The 21,951-nt window shown below is 38.2% G+C and overlaps 1 protein-coding gene across 1 annotated transcript in view; it reads right to left on the bottom strand.

Annotated features, from left to right (window-relative positions):
• The window catches only part of afg2a (AAA ATPase AFG2A), a 103,995-nt gene that overhangs the window by 56,295 nt on the left and 25,749 nt on the right, over positions 1-21,951 (bottom strand). Inside the window, exons 12-15 of the mRNA XM_058052798.2 lie at positions 19,122-19,331; positions 17,814-17,867; positions 16,598-16,677; positions 14,292-14,418 (exon numbers count right to left, since the gene is read on the bottom strand). Of these exons, the coding sequence (XP_057908781.2) occupies positions 14,292-14,418; positions 16,598-16,677; positions 17,814-17,867; positions 19,122-19,331 (471 nt within the window). The remainder of the gene's footprint in view (positions 1-14,291; positions 14,419-16,597; positions 16,678-17,813; positions 17,868-19,121; positions 19,332-21,951) is intronic.

Genomic DNA, 21,951 nt, shown 5'->3' with positions numbered 1-21,951 from the left:
TTATGATATCGGCGACTTTAAAAAACAAAAGTGCTTCTTTTTTTTAAAATTCATTTGGAACGAAACGTTGACTGGTGACTCACGCTTATTGCGCAACAAACGCTAAGTGTGAGCAGACACGGCGGATGACAAAGCTGTGTTTATAGCGAGGTGTGTGGTCTGTTACGGCAGATGCTTTACACGACGTATACGTGGAGATGATGTGCAGGTAACTGTGGCCTCTTCATTACGAGCGACAGTTTGGAAAGGTCACCATATTTATGCCGTTAAGCCCCCTCCGTTCAATGCATCCATAATAGTCAACCGTTGGAGTAATAGCAGTTACCCATATGGTACTAGATCATGTACGGAACCAATCATTCATCGTTTGGACGCAGTAATCCCTCGTTTATGGCGGTTTATCGGTTCCAGACCCAACTGTGATGAGTGAATTTCCGTAGTGTAGAAAACCTGTTTTTTTAACATTACTAGAGATCTCTTGCCATGAAATAGCACCCCTATTGTAACCTTAACGCTTGTATTACCCAATACAGTAGATATAATAATAGATAGAAACATAAACACATCAGGAATATGAGAGTTCAAGACCACAATTTCATTTACTGTTTGAATACAGCCCATTTTTAGTAAAAAAAAATATGCATATTAAAGCAAATTCTATATTTTTTTAGCATAATTTAAGCTTAAAAAAATTTTAAAAATAATTTAAGCTTAAAAAATTTAAATAAAATACAACTATAAGGTATTCAGAAGATGCGTGATATATTAAAATATGTCGTGATGATATGGTACTGTTGTATTCTACACAATTTTGATGGGCTTGCCACCTGTGCTGTGAACCTCAGGCCCGGTGTGCCAACGGCTACCGTGCTAGCACCTAGCAAGATAGCCTCAAGTCCCAAAAGTGTTACGGCAGTCCCATAATGTCCCCACATCATGCCGTGTGTGTTTGCCTTTAGACAAGAGTAAATTAGCTTAAATGCTAACATGCTAACGGCTACTATGCTAGCACCTAGCAAGACAGCCTCAAGTGCCAAAAGTGCTACGGCAGTCCCATAATGTCCCCACATCATGCCGTGTGTGTTTGCCTTCAGACATTAGTAAATTAGCTTAAATGCTAACATGCTAACGGCTACTATGCTAGCACCTAGCAAGATAGCCTCAAGTCCCAAAAGTGTTACGGCAGTCCCATAATGTCCCCACATCATGCCGTGTGTGTTTGCCTTTAGACTTTAGTAAATTAGCTTAAATGCTAACATGCTAACGGCTACCATGCTAGCACCTAGCAAGACAGCCTCAAGTCCCAAAAGTGTTCCGGCAGTCCCATAATGTCCCCACATTATGCCATGTGTGTTTGCCTTCAGACATTAGTAAATTAGCTTAAATGCTAACATGCTAATGGCTACTATGCTAGCACCTAGCAAGACAGCCTCAAGTCCCAAAAGTGTTACGGCAGTCCCATAATGTCCCCACATCATACCGTGTGTGTTTGCCTTCAGACATTAGTAAATTAGCTTAAATGCTAACATGCTAACGGCTACTATGCTAGCACCGAGCAATAGTCAACTGTTGGACTAATAGCAGTACCCATATGGTACTCGCTCAGTATGCTGGAAAAGCTAAAAAAAAAAAAAAAGCTACACTAAATAGGTAAATAAATCATTATCATTAGTGTAATGTAACTATAGGGGTGTTATTTCATGCCTGGAGGGCTCTAATAATGCTAAAACAATGTGTTTAGAAGGTTGTACACAGGTTTCTATGCTCTAACTACCAATACATTCTATTTATAAATAAGGAAATTCACTTATCACGGTCGGGATTGGAACCACTTCCCCCCGATAAAGGAGAAGATTGAAGTTCACCGCACATTAAGCAAAGTTGTGGTAAACCTTGTAAGTACAACGCAGTGAAAAAAGTGCAGTTTATGGCTAAAAATGTTGCATTTTTAATAACAGAAATATGCAAATCCATCCATTCCTTCAAGTTGAAGTGTCGGGTTGTTGAACCGAGCCAGAAAGGCACCAAAACCTGGAGGCACAACTGAGGGTACGCTGCTGGGTTCCATTGCAAGCATGTGAGCCAGCAGATGTGATTTAGTGAAGGTAAGGAACGAGGGAGGCGGGCCAGAAAGGAGCGAGTCATAAAGATGGTGGAGATATGCGAGGGGAGAGGAAATGGAGGCCGTTTGAACGATCTCTCCGTTCTGCTTTCCGTCTGTAAGCAGTTGGGCTGACTTGCGCTCCCCTCGCTGTCTGTTTACAATTAGCATGCCGAGAATGAATCTTCCACGAATGACCGCTCAACTGGCAGCCTCCACTCGCCGGGAACAAGGGAGCTATTAGTGGAGGAACCGAGGAAGGAAGGAAGCGGGGAGCGCCAAAAGGGAAGGCCGTCCAGCTCCGAGGCCCAGGGAGAGGATTGGGGGGGGGGGGTCGGTGGAGGGAAGGGCGCCATGAGAGGAAGGGCTTAGCCACATCTCCCTCAGGCCATCACCTCCATAAGTAGGGGATGCCCCCCCGCCCCAGCCCCCACAAGCAAAAAAAAAAAAGATTAGTTGAAGGATGTGGCCTGGAGGACAGTGCACCAGGAAGGGATGAGGATTTAGGATGGGACCCCCCCCCCCAGTAATCACCCACCCACCCCACGGCCATTTGACATGAGAGCAATGTGGGTGTGACGCAACCACCATCACCACCCCCCCCATCATTCGAGTCATGTGGTGGGGAACTTCCTGACTACCATAAATTACTCCACATAAAATCTGCACACAAATATCCGACGTCCCCCCCCCCACAAACCAGCCCCCACCCCCTTTCATTTCACACGGTCATTCATCAAGTGGAGCTTGTGAAAGAGGAAATGGAGTGACGCAGCACTGTCATCCTCCTTTCGCGGCTGCTAAGACACAACGGGGGGGTTGGTTGAGATGGGGGGGGGGTCAGGCCTCAAAGACCTCAGACGTGTTCCTGACCCACTTTGGTGTTGGTGTTGTCCATGATGCGGGAGGTCAAGGGTCAAATGAACAATACAGCCTCATGGACCCCATCCATCTTCTTTGGGGTCCCAGGGTACGCTGGAGCCTATCCCAGCTAACCACAGCCTGGACTGCTGGTCCATCTCAGTCAATCTCAGGCTTCGGAATATGACCTCGTAATACAAGCGGCCCTCACCAGCAGTCATTCTGAAGATCTGATTCTGGGAGGCACGAGTGCTGCCGGCAGGGGGTGAGCTGCGGTTCATCAAGGGAAAAATAAATTCCACCATGTAAGGGGTCACTCTGAAGATCTGCTCTTTTGGTGGTGGTGGTGATGCTGGGAGGCACGAGTGCCGCCGGCAGGGGTGAGCTGCGGTTCATCAAGGGAAAAATAAATTCCACCATGTAAGGGGTCACTCTGAAGATCCGCTCTTTTGGTGGTGGTGATGTGGTGAGGCACAAGTGCTGCCGGCAGGGGTGAGCTGCGGTTCATCAAGGGAAAAATAAATTCCACCATGTAAGGGGTCAGTCTGAAGATCCGCTCTTTTGGTGGTGGTGGTGATGCTGGGAGGCACGAGTGTTGCCGGCAAGGGTGAGCTGTGGTTCATCAAGGGAAAAATAAATTCCACCATGTAAGGGGTCAGTCTGAAGATCCGCTCTTTTGGTGGTGGTGGTGATGCTGGGAGGCACGAGTGTTGCCGGCAAGGGTGAGCTGTGGTTCATCAAGGGAAAAATAAATTCCAACATGTAAGGGTTCACTTTGAAGATCCGCTCTCTTGGTGGTGGTGGTGTGGGGAGGCACGAGTGCTGTCAGCACTGAGGAGCTGAGGTTCACTCAGGGAAACATTATTTCCGACAGCAGAAAATGGACGGCATGCCCATTTTCCAACATGGATGTCTGTTTCAGAATATGACATTGTAATACAAGCGGCCCTCACCAGCCATCATTCTGAAGATCTGATGCTGGGAGGCATGAGTGCTGCCGGCAGGGGTGAGCTGCGGTTCATCAAGGAAAAAATAAATACCACCATATAAGGGTTCACTCTGAAGATCCTCTCTCTGGGTGGTGGTAGTGATGTGGGGAGGCACGAGTGCTGTCAGCACTGAGGAGCTGAGGTTCACTCAGGGAAACATTATTTCCGACAGCAGAAAATGGACGGCATGCCCATTTTCCAACATGGATGTCAGTTTCAGAATATGACATCGTAATACAAGCGGTCCTCACCAGCCATCATTCTGAAGATCTGATGCTGGGAGGCATGAGTGCTGCCGGCAGGGGTGAGCTGCGGTTCATCAAGGGAAAAATAAATTCCACCATATAAGGGTTCACTCTGAAGATCCTCTCTCTGGGTGGTGGTAGTGTTGTGGGGAGGCACGAGTGCTGTCAGCACTGAGGAGCTGAGGTTCACTCAGGGAAACATTATTTCCGACAGTAGAAAATGGACGGCATGCCCGTTTTCCAACATGGATATTAGTTTCAGTGCTTGTTGGATTATATTTTTCTCCACAATGAACCGCAGCATTCGTGCACGCTTCGCAACATTTCTGCAATGAACTGCAGTTTTACCTATGTTGGCAGCACTCGTGCACACAGCTATCACAATGCTCCCAGTTAGTGTCCCAGTACATGTTGGAGTTCATCTTTTCTGTACAATAAGTATCTTAAATGTAGATGAAGACAGCCGAGGTCGCCCCCCGGGTACCCCCCCACGGGTACCCCCCCACGGGTACCCCCCCCCCGAAATGATTACAGCAAATAATAGCCCGTTTGTTTGGTGGACCTTGTTGAAGTCTACAAGCCTGCTTCTTATCACCGGGGAGGAAAAAGGAGACACAATGTAGAAACATTCCCGTTACCCCCCTCCCTCGGTAAAGCATACTCCCGTTTCAACCCCCCCACCCCCCCACCAAGACCTACAGCTTTTACACTTGTAAGCAGCCTTTAATGTGGCGCTGAGAAGCCTGGAGCGGAGAGAGCAGCTCGGGGGCTTGGGTAGGGGATATGTGGAGCGTACAAAGAGGGTATTATTTGTTGCTCCCTTCTATTCTGTTTGCTGGGTTTGGGGAGTGGGGGCGGGGGGACGGGGGTGGATGGTGCGGGTGGGGGCAAAGATGGCTCCTCTTTCCTGTGCTTTTTGCACATGTGAGGTTTAGACGGTTTTCAAAGCGCTGCAAGATGCTTCCACCATCTGATGTGTCACAAGGGTTAAAAAGAAAGGAGGAATTCTTAAGGGGGGGGGGGTCAGCTCTGCAGCATTATTGCAAGGAGGGGAGTCAGGAGCGAGAGCCTTTTATGAGAATAAACGAGATTTCCTGAATGGAGCACATTCCAAGGACGCCGGTGGTCTCGGCTTGCCAAGAGACAAGACGACACATGCTGGAGATCGTCTGCCAGGTAGCCGGCACAAAGAGCTCTCATTTCCTTTGCTTTTAGACAACACACGAACGCACCAAAAACAGTGCTGTGCATGGTTGGAATTGTGTATGGAAAAAACTCTTTATGGGCAGTGTCCAGTGTCCAAACGTTTTTCCAGCGAGACCCACATAGTGAAAGATGAAAGGATGCAGCTTTGCGGCCTTGAACTTTGTGGTACTAAAATTATTTTTTTTTCTCTTAATATTTTTTTTACTTTATTCCCATAATATTACTGTTATGTGCTGTTTTTTCCACTAATTTTTCAATACTATTTCAAGCGTAAAAATAAGTTATCTAATATATTTCCAGCGAGACCCACATAGTGAAAGATGAAAGGATGCCAGTTTGATACTAAAATTAATTTTTTTCTCTTAATATTTTTTTTACTTTATTCCCATAATATTACTGCTATTTGCTGTATTTTCCCCTAATTTTTCAACACTATTTCAAGCGTAAAAATAAGTTATCTAATATATTTCCAGCGAGACCCACATAGTGAAAGATGAAAGGATGCAGCTTTGCGGCCTTGAACTTTGTGGTACTAAAATTATTTTTTTTTCTCTTAATATTTTTTTTACTTTATTCCCATAATATTACTGTTATGTGCTGTTTTTTCCACTAATTTTTCAATACTATTTCAAGCGTAAAAATAAGTTATCTAATATATTTCCAGCGAGACCCACATAGTGAAAGATGAAAGGATGCCAGTTTGATACTAAAATTAATTTTTTTCTCTTAATATTTTTTTTACTTTATTCCCATAATATTACTGCTATTTGCTGTATTTTCCCCTAATTTTTCAATACTATTTCAAGCGTAAAAATAAGTTATCCAATATATTTCCAGCGAGACCCACATAGTGAAAGATGAAAGGATGTAGCTTTGCAGCCTTTAACTTTGTGGTACTAAAATTAATTTTTTTTTCTCTTAATATTTTTTTTACTTTATTCCCATAATATTACTGCTATCTGCTGTTTTTTCCCCAAATTTTTCAATACTATTTCAAGCGTAAAAATAAGTTATCCAATATATTTCTTTGAGGCCCACATAGTGAAAGATGAAAGGATGTAGCTTTGCAGCCTTTAACTTTGTGGTACTAAAATTAATTTTTTTTTCTCTTAATATTTTTTTTACTTTATTCCCATAATATTACTGCTATTTGCTGTATTTTCCCCTAATTTTTAAATACTATTTCAAGCGTAAAAATAAGTTATCCAATATATTTCCAGCGAGACCCACATAGTGAAAGATGAAAGGATGCCGGTTTGATACTAAAATTAATTTTTTTCTCTTAATATTTTTTTACTTTATTCCCATAATATTACTGCTATCTGCTGTTTTTTCCCCAAATTTTTCAATAATATTTCAAGCGTAAAAATAAGTTATATAATATATTTCCAGCAAGGCCCACATAGTGAAAGATGAAAGGATGCAGCTTTGCGGCCTTTAACTCTGTGCTACTAAAATGATTTTTTTTCTCTTAATATTTTTTACTTTATTCCCATAATATTACTGCTATCTGCTGTTTTTTCCCCAAATTTTTCAATACTATTTCAAGCGTAAAAATAAGTTATCAAATATAAGTAAAAACATGACGAATGAGAATATTCACTAGCTCATGCAGGTAAAACACGTCATGTGTGTTTGTGTGTTTTCCCAGATTGGAGATTCCCGAATCCGGTGGTATTCTTGGACGTGTACGCACACACACACACACGTGTAAGCTGATGCTAATACAGCTCTTGAAGTTTGATACTAGCCTGGGGAAGCGAGCAAACACACACCTTCCCAGAGATCATCCATCCCTTGGTTGGTATCCCATTACTTGCTGGCAAAGACACTTTGTGTATCTTAACTTACATAATAAATAAATAATATAATAATAATATATACTATAATAGCAAACGGCCTGCCTGCTCACTCTTTGATGAAGTTAGCAATTAAGAAGCGTTCAAAGGTGGGGGGGGGGGAGCATGACGAGCGCATATGTTTCGCTCCAGGACATTTAACTCGCTTGTCAGACGGGATTGTAATCAAGATGGAATAACAAATAATTATGTAATAATTCTAACAAATAATTATACAAATCAAGTCGTTAAGTTGGCAACAACGAGTTAATCGCTGCACATTTGCGATTTGCCATTTGTGATCCCGGGAATTTGCAGATTTTTGTCCCCCCCAAAAAAAATTTCTCCAAAAAAGGCATTCAATTCACGAGAAATCAGTAATAATTTGTACATCTAAAATCATTTATTTGTAGTAATTATTAATGATTATTAATTATTATTACTTACCATTAATTATCATTAATTACTATTAACTATATTAATTATTATTTATTTATTATGTAAAATTAATTTATAATTATAATAATAATATAATGAATGTGTTGATATATATTATATTATAGTATATATTATTATTATATTATATTTATTTATTATGTAAAACATTAATTTATAATTATAATAATAATATAATAAATGTGTTGATATATATATATATATATATCAACATTTATGATTATTATTGAACCATGTAATTTAATTTAATTTATAATAATAATATAATAAATGTGTTAATATCAACACATTTATTATTATTATTATAAATTAATTTTTTATATAAATAATAATAATAAATAATTACAAAAAAATATGATTTTAGATGTACAAATTATTTGATGAATGAGATGTTTTTTACTGTGAGGGAAAAAAATGCCTATTTTTGGAGAAATAATTTTTTTTTTGGTGACAAAAATCTGCAAATTTCCAGGATGACAAATGGCAAATGGCAAATGTGCCGCGATTCACTCGTTTTTGCCAACTGTACTTTTTGGCTAATGCTGCATGATGGCCAATTATTTAAAAAAAAAATTACAAAATTACAATTATGTCCCATCCGCATCCACCACGAATAGATTACAGCCCTGTTCAGCAAAACTGGAAGAACATTTACAGTAGTACTCACAGTAGTACTGCCATTCTGTCTTGTGAAGCAAATAAATGTGAAAAAAACACAACAATGTGATTGTAGCATGTTGTTGGTTGACTGAAGGCGACATAAACATTTCATCTGAGTATCGTACGACCGATTCCGATCAGCATCGTGCATGCATAACCTTCTTAAACAGAAATTGGAATATCTCTCAATGGCTGCAGGGTAGGAAAGGTGGCTGTCGAGGTGACTTACAAATGACCAACGATGAAAATGGAGGAAAAGCCCCCCCCCTCCACCACCCCCACCACCACATACAAGCAATCACTGGAGTGTACTTTCAATGCAAAAAGGGAGGAAAAGCCCCCATTTTGCTAATGATTGCATATTTACTGAGCTGCCCACTAATTACACTCGGCGGAATTTGACGGTGATTGCAATTAGCAACATCCACACTGGCTGGCTTGGGGGCGGGTGGGGGGGGGGGGATGTAAATAAGTCGTAATGAAGCACTTGCACCTTTATTGACTCCTCCTGTTTGACAGTCCACATGTGCTAAAGTTGAATTGCGGCCAGCTTTTAATAATGCTTGCCAATCAGATCAGAGAAAAAGGAAAAAAAAATGGCTTTGAGCCAAGAGATCAAAGTTTATAATCAAAGGTTATAATTAAATAAAAGCTTTTAATAATGACGGAGGCAAGTTTGCATTAATTTTTAGATTACTGTGAGGGATTTTACGTGTAAAATACAGTGGAAGTGATCCAAGTCAATTTTGGCACCCTCTGCTGGTCAGAAGCAGCACTGCAGCATATCAGGGCGATACAGTGCTTTACAAATAAGGTTACATGGTTTAGTAATTCTTCAAAAAAAGGTAGAATAAATGATAAAGGAGTACATTCTGGGGGAGTGGTTCTTAATTTTGGTGGGTTATTTTTAAATATTGATGAAAAAATGTGCAAAAAATGAAGGGAAAGCTCACATTTCTATGCATGCACATTGTGCTCAATGCAGACATCCGGGCGCCATTTTGGCGTCATTTTATAGCTATTATTTGCTTGGACTCGATCACAGGCGTCTCCATGGCAACTGTTGTGTTGTCACGATGCCACCCTGCGATCGTGCACGTCTTCAGGCCTACACAATTATATTTAGTCCATAATCATTGAATAAATATGGGTTCAAGTCTGGGTTCAAGCCCCCGAATGAAAATGGCGTTGCTTTTCCACGCCACACGCCACACGCCACACGCCACACAACAGCAGCGACGCTTCCACACGCCTCATCCCCAGCCCAACGTCACGCCAACAGTGGAGTGCAGCTTTCATATGTGTTTTATCTCTCACAAGGAACGTGATGTTCTTGCACGGTGTCTTAAAGGGATGTGATTGAGCCGCGTTAGTCATGGCGTCCACGGATGACGCTCGAGTCCCCCCCCCCATACAGTTCGTCACGAGAGTGAGGAGGAAGCCAGGAAAATGAGACAACGTTGAGTATGCATGATAGAGCCATACACAACAACGGTGCGTTCAAGGGCCACTGAAAATAATACAAAATATCATCAAAATAGTGAACAGTGTTACATTGATTTAAAAATCTAAATAATTATGCTAATAATGTTAGCATGAATCATCATGAAAATAATCCACTAAAGCACCCCCCCCCCCTGCAGGGACGGCTGAGTGACGTCAAAGTCAAAGCACTCTCCCCACTTCCTTTCCTTTTCCGATTGCCCCCCCCCCACTGAGAGCGTCCACCAGCTGAGCCCCCCAGGGGGTCTTCCTCTCGACACACCAACAGCTAACAAAAAGCGCATTGACACCCCGAGTGTTAATTCATCTCGTCGCGACCCCCCCGGAACCCCCCCCCCCCCGAACCCCCCCCAGGTCCGGTTTGGTCAAGGTAGGGATGCGTCTTGACATTTTATAAAGATCTTCACTGTGGACAGTTTTCCACTCCAACAGTGTGACTGAAAGCCCCCCCCCCCACACCCCACATAAGGAATACACTCAACTCAGTTGGGGGGGGGGGGTAATGTGATTTCTCAGCTGCCCGGGAGACCACTTCCTGAGAGAGGCCCACTTGTGGAGGGATGCATGGGGGAGGAGGGGGGGCTTCCCATCTGTCCAAGCCAGGCAGGGCAAGGCTTGACACCCCCCCATCCACCCCCCCCCCCCCCACCCCCACCCTCAAAATAGCGAATCATGCTGCTTCTTACATATTCTTACACATAAATAAAGCACATTCTATGGAGTAGTCAGTGTACAGCTTGGAGTCAACCATGGTGCACGAGTGCCTTCACTGAAGAGAACTGTTAAGGTGTTTTTGGGATACTTCTCGTGCTGGGAAACTGGCATGCGGACCGGTTTATGAACCATAATGTCAAGGTGCATGTTGGAATCCTCATTTTTTTTAGTGGTGTCGGCAGCACTCGTGCATTCTACCACCACTGCAACGCAGTTTCTGCTTACAATGTCACAGTACATTATGGAATTCTTTGTTCCCCTCAATGAACCGCATTTTTTCCGCAGTGTTGGCAGCACTCGTGCATGATACCATCACTATGGTTGACTGTAACCCAGTTTCTGTTCATAGTGCATTATAGAACTATTCGTTCCCCTCAATTAACCAATTTTTTTCGTAGTGTTGGCAGCACTCGTGCATGCTACCATCACTATGGTTGACTGTAACCCAGTTTCTGCTCATAGTGCATTATAGAATTATTCGTTCCCCTCAATTAACCAATTTTTTTGTGGTGTTGGCAGCACTCGTGCATGATACCATCACTATGGTTGACTGTAACCCAGTTTCTGCTCATAGTGCATTATAGAATTATTCGTTCCCCTCAATTAACCAATTTTTTTGTGGTGTTGGCAGCACTCGTGCATGATACCATCACTATGGTTGACTGTAACCCAGTTTCTGCTCATAGTGCATTACAGAATTATTCGTTTCCCTCAATTAACCAAATTTTTTCGTAGTGTTGGCAGCACTCGTGCATGCTACCATCACTACGGTTGACTGTAACCCAGTTTCTGCTCATAGTGCATTATAGAATTATTCGTTCCCCTCAATTAACCAATTTTTTCATAGTGTTGGCAGCACTCGTGCATGCTACCATTACCATGGTTGACTGTAACCCAGTTTCTGCTCACAATGTCATAGTACATTATGGAATTGTTCATTCCCCTCAATGAACCACATTTTTTTCCGCAGTGTTGGCAGCACTCGTGCATGCTACCATCACCATGGTTGACTGTAACCCAGATTCTGCTCACAATGTCATAGTCCATTCTGGAATTATTCATTCCCCTCAATGAACCACATTTTTTCCGCAGTGTTGGCAGCACTCGTGCATGCTACCATTACCATGGTTGACTGTAGCCCAGTTTCTGCTCACAATGTCATAGTACATTATGGAATTATTCGTTCCCCTCAATGAACCACATTTTTTCGTAGTGTTGGCAGCACTCGTGCATGCTACCATCATCATGCTTGACCACAACCCAAATTCTGCTACACAATGTCAGCTGTAGTAAAGCTATCATCTGTATGCTGTAACTCATCATTGCCCTCAATAAACTACAGCTCCCAAGTTCTGGCAGCACTCATGCATGGTACCACCACCGTGCTTGACTGCAACCCAGTTTCTGCTCAATAGTATCACAGTGCTTGTTGGATTTTTTTTCTTTCCCCTCAGTGAACCAAAACTTTCAGTACCAGCAGCACTCATACACGCTACCACCCTCAAGCTTGACTGTTATTATTCACCAAAAGGATCAAAAATACATTTGCTAGTTTTGACAACATTGCCACTGTATCCATCAAAGTGTGTTTGATGACCAGACACTTCCTGTTGAACCACAGCTCCCCCATTGCTGGCAGCACTCATGCAGCCCCGGCCTTTGCTCCTATTTAGACTGTGTTGGCTCTGTTTTGCATCATCATTGATGCATTTCTCAAGGCTTGTAGCCAAAAGACCGGAGGAGCAGGAGCACATTCTCCTTCCTGCGTCCTTCTGAGAAGGTCCAGACTCCTCCTTTGATCAGCACTCAGGAAGCATCATTAGGCAGAAGATACTCGGATAAGGGAGCAAAGAAAGCTTTATTTGTGGACGGGCGGCAGGAAGAGATAAAAGGGGAGGAAACAGAAGGTGGACGGGGCTGAGAGGTAAAGATGTTCCTCCTCAAAAGGTCACCAGTGACAAGATGGAGTCCACTAATCATCTTAGAGCGACTCAATCAAGATGCTGCTCAGTGATTATCTCCATGATGAAGTCAGTGAGGTGTGGAGCAGCTTCCACCAAATGCTATCATGCCATCTTACATGGTCACATGACGGAGGATCAAACCCAGTACCTCTAGGTTGGGGGGGGGGGGGGGGGGGGCGAGCACCTGAACCATGCCGCCTCATATCCCCAATCAAAATCATTTTTATTTTATTTATTTTAATTTTCACAACTTTTTATAATGCTTTTATTGGTGCAAAACCCACTAAAATATAAATATATATTAGTATAAATAATATAAATATCTTAACTTTTAATTAAAATTAATTAATATAAATAAATTATTTTAATATGTTATATTAATATAAAATTAATATTGAATTATGGGTTATTTTCACTTTCTTTATGCACTTTTATTGGTGCAAAACACACTAAAATATAAATATATATTAATATAAATATATTAATTTGCAATTCAAATTAATTAATATAAATAAATTAATTTAATATATTTTAATATATTATATTAATATAAAATTAGTATGAATTAATATTGAATTCTGGGTTATTTTCACTTTCTTTTTGCACTTTTATTGGTGCAAAACACACTAAAATATAAATATATATTAATATAAATATATTAATTTGTAATTCAAATTAATTCATATAAATAAATTTATTTAATATATTTTAATATATTATATTAATATAAAAGTAATATAAAATAATATTGAATTCTGGGCTATTTTCACTTTCTTTTTGCACTTTTATTGGCGCAAAACACACAAAAATATAAATATATATTAATATAAATATATTAATTTTTCATTACAATTAATTAATATAAATTAATTAATTTAATATATTTTAATATATTATATTAATATAAAATTAATATTGAATTCTGGGTTATTTTCACTTTCTTTTTGCACTTTTATTGGTGCAAAACACATTTAAATATAAATATATATTCATCTAAATATATTAATTTTTAATTAAAATTAATATAAATAAATTAATTTAATATATTTTAATATGTTATATTAATATAAAATTTATATAAATTAATATTGAATTCTGGGTTATTTTTTCCCATATCTGAAATGGTATCAAGTAAGGATGTCCGACATTGTTTTTTTTGCAGAAAACTGATATTGTCCGACTCTCAATTTCCGATAGCGATATCACTAATATCGATACCGATACGTGTAACATGACATATCATCGGTTTTCATGAACTAGAAAAAAATCTGATACCGATTTTTCTGCTGATATCAGGCCAATAATTATCGGTATATCCCTTGTATAAAAAACATTGCTAAGTAAAAAAAACAAAAAAAAAAAACATTAAAAATATTTAAGAAAATAATTAATAATAATGAAATAGCAGTAGCAGAATTACATAAGCCTAAACTATGAATCTAGTATTTTATCTCGTTGTGTTATTAATTTATTTTGCACTCTTTCGGGCCCCTGAAAGGCCGATGAGGACGACGTGTGAAGAGAATACTAAATGTGTTGTCGTATTTATCGGCGGCAAACAAAGCAGTGACAGCATCGGAGGGGAGAGTGCAAGAAGCAAGACGGAGGAGAGTCACCTTTGACCTCATCAATCATGAATAACGGGGCAGGCGAGAAGACGACACCCCCCCCCCCCTCTCCTCTCCTCGCCTGATCAATCATGGACCAAAGGACGACAGGAAGCGGATGAGAAAAGAGAACCGGCATCTGTTTACCTTATCGATCAAGCCCGGACGGTTGGTGGCGGCGAGCACGGTGACGTTGCGGAGCTGTTCGATGCCGTCCATCTCTGTCAGGAGTTGCGCCAGCACCCTGTCGCCCACGCCGCCCGATGCCGAGGAGCTGCCGGAGAGTGATGGACAATGTTGGAATGAGCCAACCGCGGCTGATGGGAGACTTAGGGGGCAAAATAAATGAAGTGATTGGCGCAAGACGGATGGCGTGAGGATGTGATGGAGTGCTCTTGAGCAAGGAAAGCAACCGCTCCGATAACAATCCCTGGATGGGACAAGTACCGCTTGCACTAAGGCTTTTTGATGCTGACACACTAATATACATGCAAAATAATGTATTTTATACACATGCATTACCCGCAAGGCATGCTGGGAATCCCCCAAACAGACAGTTACCTAGCATGCTTTGCAGGTTTTTTGATTTGCTATTAAAATATGAATCTTTGAAACTCTTCCAACTCTTCCAACAACTTCCAACTCCCGAGTGTTCCAAACTGGAGGTGGGGGGGGGGGGTACTGCATAAGCCACTTCATTGATTAAACGTAGCGGGACGTGCACGCTAATAAATAATCCCTGTAGAGGAACCAAGCGCACGTCCAGTTGATGTTCTGCACGGTGGATCCCGTTTAGGTCGACAGCCCTCCAACCGGCTGACTCACATCAACATAAGCGGTTGTCGGCGTCATCAGTGATGTGGAAAAACACACACTTCATCCTGATAATTATAATAACATGGCCATAATAATTAGATATAATAATAATTATTATATATTATTATAATTATTATATATTATTACAATCACAAGTTATTTTTATTGCAGTAATATTATATATATTTATGAATTATGTCATTAATATTTTATAAAGATAATGCAAACTATTTACAATGTGCATTTATTTATAATCATGAATTTATAATGATTATTAATGATAATAATACTAATAATAATAATAATTATTATATAATATAATATAATTAATATATATATATTAATATAGTATAATATAATATATTAATATATATAATTATTATTATATAATATAATATATATTATATAATAATAATAATAATAATAATACAAATACTTTGGTCCAGGATTGATAATATAATACTAATTGTTATTATTAGTAGTAGTAGTATTAGTATCATATATTTATAATAATAATTGTTTCAATAATTATAAATAATTATAATACTACTACTAATAATAATAATAATCATTATTATTTATTATTATTATAATTAATACTACTAATAATAATCATCATTATTATTTATTATTATTATAATTAATACTACTACTAATAATAATTGTTATTGTTATTATGAATGATAATAATATGCATATTATTCAGATTATAAGATAATGATCACAATTTATTTCTTCTTAATATTTATAATCGTGAATTTATCATTAGTATTCATGATAATAATAATACATATTATTATAATCATTATTATATTATTAATTATTAATTATTATTAATTAATAACAATTATTATTATTATTAATATAATACTTTGGTCCATGATTGATAATAATAATTATTTTTATTATAATTAATACGACTGCTACAACTAATAATTATTATTCTTATTAATAATTATTATTATTAATGATGAATGATAATAATATGCATACTATTATTCAGATTATAAGATAATGATTTTGTTTTATTTCTTCTTATGACTACCAATAATAATAATTATGCATTCAGCAATAAAAATAGTGATATTAATACATTTCAAGAAAAACAAGTAATTATAGTGTGATATCTTCCAACGCTCAACATTTAGTGTTTTTTTCTTAACAGAAGTGAACTTATTTTTACGCTTGCATGAGCAGCAGCGTGAAGGAAGCTACGATGGTGACGTATTTCAACGGCTTCCTGAAGGCACCACTCACATCCATGAGGCAACCAGGAAGCATGCTGCATATTTGTCCTCCCCCCATCTGCCAGGGAAGGACACAATGAAGTGTTTGTGCGTCTCCGGTCCGTGTCCTCTGTCCACTCAACCCCCCCCACCCCCACCCCCACCCCCACGCCATCCTACTTCCTTTAAGCCACAGATGTTCCCCCGTGCCATCCCATTAAAGCGCCTCCGGACAAGCCTGTCCTCTGTGTGCAAAGGGAAGCTAAAGGCCACAGCCGTCACCGTAGCAACCGCAGTGTCGTTTTTTTGGGATGTTTGCGCATTCGTGAGTGAGCCGCGCGTTTGTCATCGCCGGACAAAGAACAGTAGCTGACTCAGACGTGTGGACTACGTCTTCGTCCTGATGCGTACCTTCCTCTCTCGCCGGCGAGGGCGTCGATCTCGTCGAAGAAGACGACGGACGGAGCGACGGCTCTCGCCTTCCGAAACACCTGCCAGCGGCCGCAACAATGAGGGGGAGGGAAACAGGACAGACCTTTAAAATAGCTCGTAAGCTGCCGCCGTGCATAAACAGGAAATGCAGCATTCGACGACGTCATGAAGTGCGTCTTGGCGCAAATGGCGGTGACAAAATCACTAAAAATAATACGAGGACAACGGAAGGTCGATGCGGACAAGTGGTACGCAAGACACCGGGGGTGTTCAAAGTGCGGCCCGGTTTGTTTATTGGCCTGTGGGACAATCCCAATATGTAAGTTAATGAGAAAACTAAAAAAAAAAAAACCACAAAAATTTTAAAAAATAAACAGAAAAAAATTCAGAAAAAAAGTTGTAACCCAACAAGAAAAAGTAAAAATTTTACAAGAATAACGCCATAATATTATGACGAAAAATAATGTCAATTTAGTAGAATAGTGTTATATTATTAAAGAAAATATTTTCTTTAAAAAAAGTCATATTATTATAATATTATTTTTTTTAAAGTTAATTTTGGAAAATTATGAATACAAAAAATGTACTATGTTATGAGAATAAAGTCAAAATATTATGGTAATAAAGTCATAATTACTAGATGAGAATTTACAAGACAAAAGTTGAAATAGTTAGAAAAAAATAGAAAAAAAAATAAATAAATAAAATAAAAATAAATCAAAAAAATGCTGAAATATTAAATGATGAAAAAACTGATTATTTGGCGAGCATTGAGTTGAAAGATAAAAGAAAAAAATAATTTCTAAATCGTAATATCATAAGAAACAGTTGTAATTTTTGTAAAATGAGATTGGAGGATAAAGGAAAATATTGTAAAAAAAATATGAAGATTTAAGAATAAAAGTTTAATTATTTGGAAAAAAAATGTTAAAAAAAAAACAGCAAAAATTAGGAAAAAAACACAAAGTGAAATTGATATTAATAATAGGATTTTTCGCTAATATGACCAAAAGCTGAGATGCATTTTATTCTTGAAATTTATATCACATCTAAATTCGTAAATCCACTTGCTGCTTTACAAAACATCAAATATAATTTTCTGGAAAAAAAAGTTTGGACACCCATGCACCAAAAAAATTGTAGTAGAAAATATCATTTATAGATAAATACATATTATTCATAAATAAGGACTTACCTCTCTCACGGCTCTTTCCGACTCGCCAACATACTTGCTGAGTAATTCCGGCCCCTGCAAGAACGAAACAGTAGTCAGCTACATGTTTATTTTCACAGAATACTACATTATGTGTGTTATTTGCTGTGGTGGCCCGCCACAATTCAATTTGGACCACCACAGTAATATTAGGAGATTTTTTTTTTTTTTTTTTTTTTTTTAAGATTCTCATCATCATGTTGGTTACTTTAAGGACATGGGAATTCTCGGTTGTCATTTCTGGGCTGTAATCACATTTTCTGAGTCTTAGAACCTCAAACTTCATCCATAATTGAGTCGTTCGGGAAATTTATTGAGGCGAACGGCTCTTAGCTAAAAGCTTCCTGGGATGTTTGTTGTTTTCTCGGGATTATTGCGTTTTCCTGCCATCATTTGATTTCATTCCGATGGATTCCACCCACGCCCTCCCCAGCGCTAAAAGTCTCTTGGACTTTTCCACCTCTTGCTTGCAGATAAACATCCACTTAGCCCCCACGGTGGGGTAGAGTGGGGGGGGGGACTTCCTCCCTGTGAAGTCCACCTTTCAACACCTCTGAGCTGACGGAGAGGAGAGGACACTTAAGTCGCAGCCTCCTTGTCTGCGGCAGTAAGTGTGCGGGCTGACTCATTCGTCCCTGCTTTTGACGCCAAGAACGTGTGTGTGTGTGTGTGTGTGTGTGTGTGTGTGTGTGTGTGTGTGTGTGTGTGTGTGTGTGTGTGTGTGTACATAATACCTATGAGTGTGTTTTTTGGGAGAGGAAACAAAAATTGATGAGCCTTTTCACCATTAAGACCATTTCCATCAATGAATAATAGTAATAATAGTAATAGAAATAGTCTGTTCCAGTGTCAAACTGTCCCCATTATGGGTCGTAAAACCAGTCCTTTGTACATTCCCTATGTTTGTAATAGTAATAACATCCCTAATAAACAAGAAATGCAATGTTGTCAGTGTAGGTGTAGCATTAGCATTAGCATTTCCGCTCCTTTGAGAAATGGTCCACAATGCGGCTCATCCATCTCTGTCATGCCTGAATGCAGCGAGGATGCCGTGGCAGTGGGAGGGGCGGGGGTGTTGGCTGAAAGTGGGGTGGGTGATGAATGAGAATGGACAAACTCGGGGTCAAAGGTCAAACAAGGAAGCTCTCGGCAGAGGAAGTGGGGCACTGAGACTTCCCCTCCGGGTCATCGGGGCAGCTGATGACGGACACGTCGGACAGCGTAGGAGTAGAATAGCAACCCTTCATGGTGGATCAACGTTATTGATTCGATTCCGAATGTAAGACGTACTTTGATGGCTAGGAAGTTGAGTCCGCTCTCGTTGGCCAGAGCCTTGGCGATCATGGTCTTGGAGCAGCCCGGCGGTCCGTACAGCAGGACTCCTTTGGGTGGTTGGATGCCCATGCGGGTGAAGGCGTCGGGGTGCCTCAGGGGCCACTCCACCGCCTGCTTCAGTTTCAGCTTCACTTCCTCCATCCCGCCCACGTCTGTCCAGCGCACCTGCGCACCAATTATTTGGCAAATTATGCATCAGTGTCGTGTGAAAGAAGGGGGCGCATTCTCAGCGAATGCGCAAAGAATGCCCATCCCCGTACTGAGTCAGAAAAAAAGAAGATGGCGTCGGTTGCCAGCACACAGTACTGTAATGGTACAGCTGCTGCCTTTTAAGGCAAAACTAATTTCTGTTCATTTGTTCATTTGTTATACTGCACTAAAAATATTATTTTCATTCAATAATGGTCTGGAGTGCATGAGAAAGTAGGAATGAAAACATGTAAAAGATGGTGGATGAGTGTGAGGATAAGTTTATGTTATGTAATCCAACAACTGCATTTAAAAAATATAACTTCAAATTACATTTAAAATATAATACTGTATTATATATATTTAAATATATAGTTAATTATTATGGTTATTATTATAGCATTTTTATTGTATAAGTATATAACAAAGAATCTTTAAATGGTTTATGATGTTTATAGGTGTGTGTATATTGTATAATAATAATAATAATAATTTATTTCTAATAAAAGAAAATAAGTAAAAAATAAAATATTTAAAAAATATGATATAATTATTGTGATTATTATGGATATTATACAATTATAGAGTAAAACAATACAAACATCATCCTGATAATTATAATAACATAGCCATAATAATTAGATATTATTACAATCATAAATGAAATAATTAGATAATTATTTTAGTGTAGTAATATTATATATATATTTATGAATTATGTAATTAATATTTTATTAAGATAATGCAAACTATTTACAATGTGCATTTATATATAATAATAATAATATTAATAACAATTTGTTTATAATAAAAGAAAATAAGTTAAAAAAAACAATTAGAGTAAAATAATACAAACATAATATAATAATAATAATTATTAATTAGGATAATTAATAATACATTTTTATTTTTAATGTATTAATTATATATTATTCTGCTTGTATATTATATTATAAAATAATATAATAAAAATGACAATAATAATTTTAGTGTCGTAATATCATATATATTTATGAATTATGTAATTAATATTTTATTAAGATAATGCAAACTATTTACAATGTGCACTTATTTATAATAATAATAATAATTTATTTCTAATAAAAGAAAATAAGTTAAAAAACAATTATAGAGTAAAATAATACAAACATAATATAATAATAATTATAATTATTAATTATAATAATTAATTATTAATTATTATTGTAGTTAATAATAATTAATATATTAATAATATATTATTCTGCGTATATATTATAACATTATATAATAAAAATGACAATAAACTACAAATTATGATCATTAATAAAAGTGGGTCAGCACCCAAAGAGTTTATAAAATACAAAATAAAGGTTAGAGAAAAACATTGACATTAAAAACACATCAAAAACGTTTAGGAGGTAAAAAAAGTGAAAAGGCCGTCCTGCAGATCCACAACAGAAGACGACGAAGACGAGAAGATGACGCCTGCATGCTGAGGTCAGCAAAGTTCTCATCCAAATCAGATCAGCGAATGATAGAAAAAGAAAAACATAAAAGAACGTTAAGTTGTTCCACATTGACCCGGCCGTTTGGAATATGAAAAGAATAACTGGAAGGACGCGAGGAACTGCAAATTCCGCTTGAGTTATGAGAGCGTGTCAGAGACCAGGGGAGCGGGCCAACATGGTCCTCTACAACGCTCCATCACAACAAATCTCCACATTCCCCATCTTGAAGCCCCCCCCAAATTGCTTTTTCGAAACAGGTCCTTGAACATGGCATGGTGGTGTGCTCCGTTCCGTGTTCACCTGCCAAAAACACTTTTCCACTCGTGGAAAAAACATTAGAGAAATGCTCCTGGCAAAACGGCTTTTTAATATTTTCCACCTGTTGGACAGATGGAAAATACGGGAACGTTATCTGTTTCCAATGCCACGAAAAACAAACAAGAACGGACATAAAAGGTTACGTTTAGGAAAAAACGTAAAGACGAGTTTTCCCCAATAAAGCACAGCTAACGAGTGAGGGGACATTTTGGTGCTCATTAAGACACATTTTGCAAAAATATGTCAATAAATTATGCTGTTTTGTGGCTGAATACGTCGTATTAGTCAAAAATAATATTTTTTTTGCCAAAAGAAGCATTTTCAAGTAATGTTACATTGATGCAATAAAAAAGTAAAAAAGGAACAAGTTCCAATGTTAGCATGTATTGGTCTATATTATGTCTTATTTATGTCTACTGTGTTATGTAATAGAAGTGTAAAGGTAACTATAGGGGTGTTACTTCATGTCTAGAGAGCTCTAACAATGCTATATAAGCGCATTGAGAAGGTCGTGAACAGGTTTTCTATGCTCTTACAATGAGAATATTCTGCTTATGAATACATTATTACATATCTATGTTGAAATAGTGATTATATTAAAAAATAATATTATATTATATATTAATTTTTATATATATAATACATATAATATAATAATAAAATACAATCTATAAAATATAATAAATATTAAATAAATAAATATAATAAAATATTCATTAAATTATTTTTAAAAATACAAATATTATATAATTATTATTATATTTATTATATATTAATTAACATATATA

This window comes from Doryrhamphus excisus, linkage group LG23 (assembly GCF_037039965.1).
Source record: "Doryrhamphus excisus strain RoL-2023G ecotype Guam linkage group LG23, RoL_Dexc_Guam_v1.1, whole genome shotgun sequence".
Classification (NCBI taxonomy): domain Eukaryota; kingdom Metazoa; phylum Chordata; class Actinopteri; order Syngnathiformes; family Syngnathidae; genus Doryrhamphus; species Doryrhamphus excisus.
The sequence above is the reverse complement of the archived record's forward strand: the minus strand, read 5'-3'. Positions and strand labels throughout refer to the sequence as shown.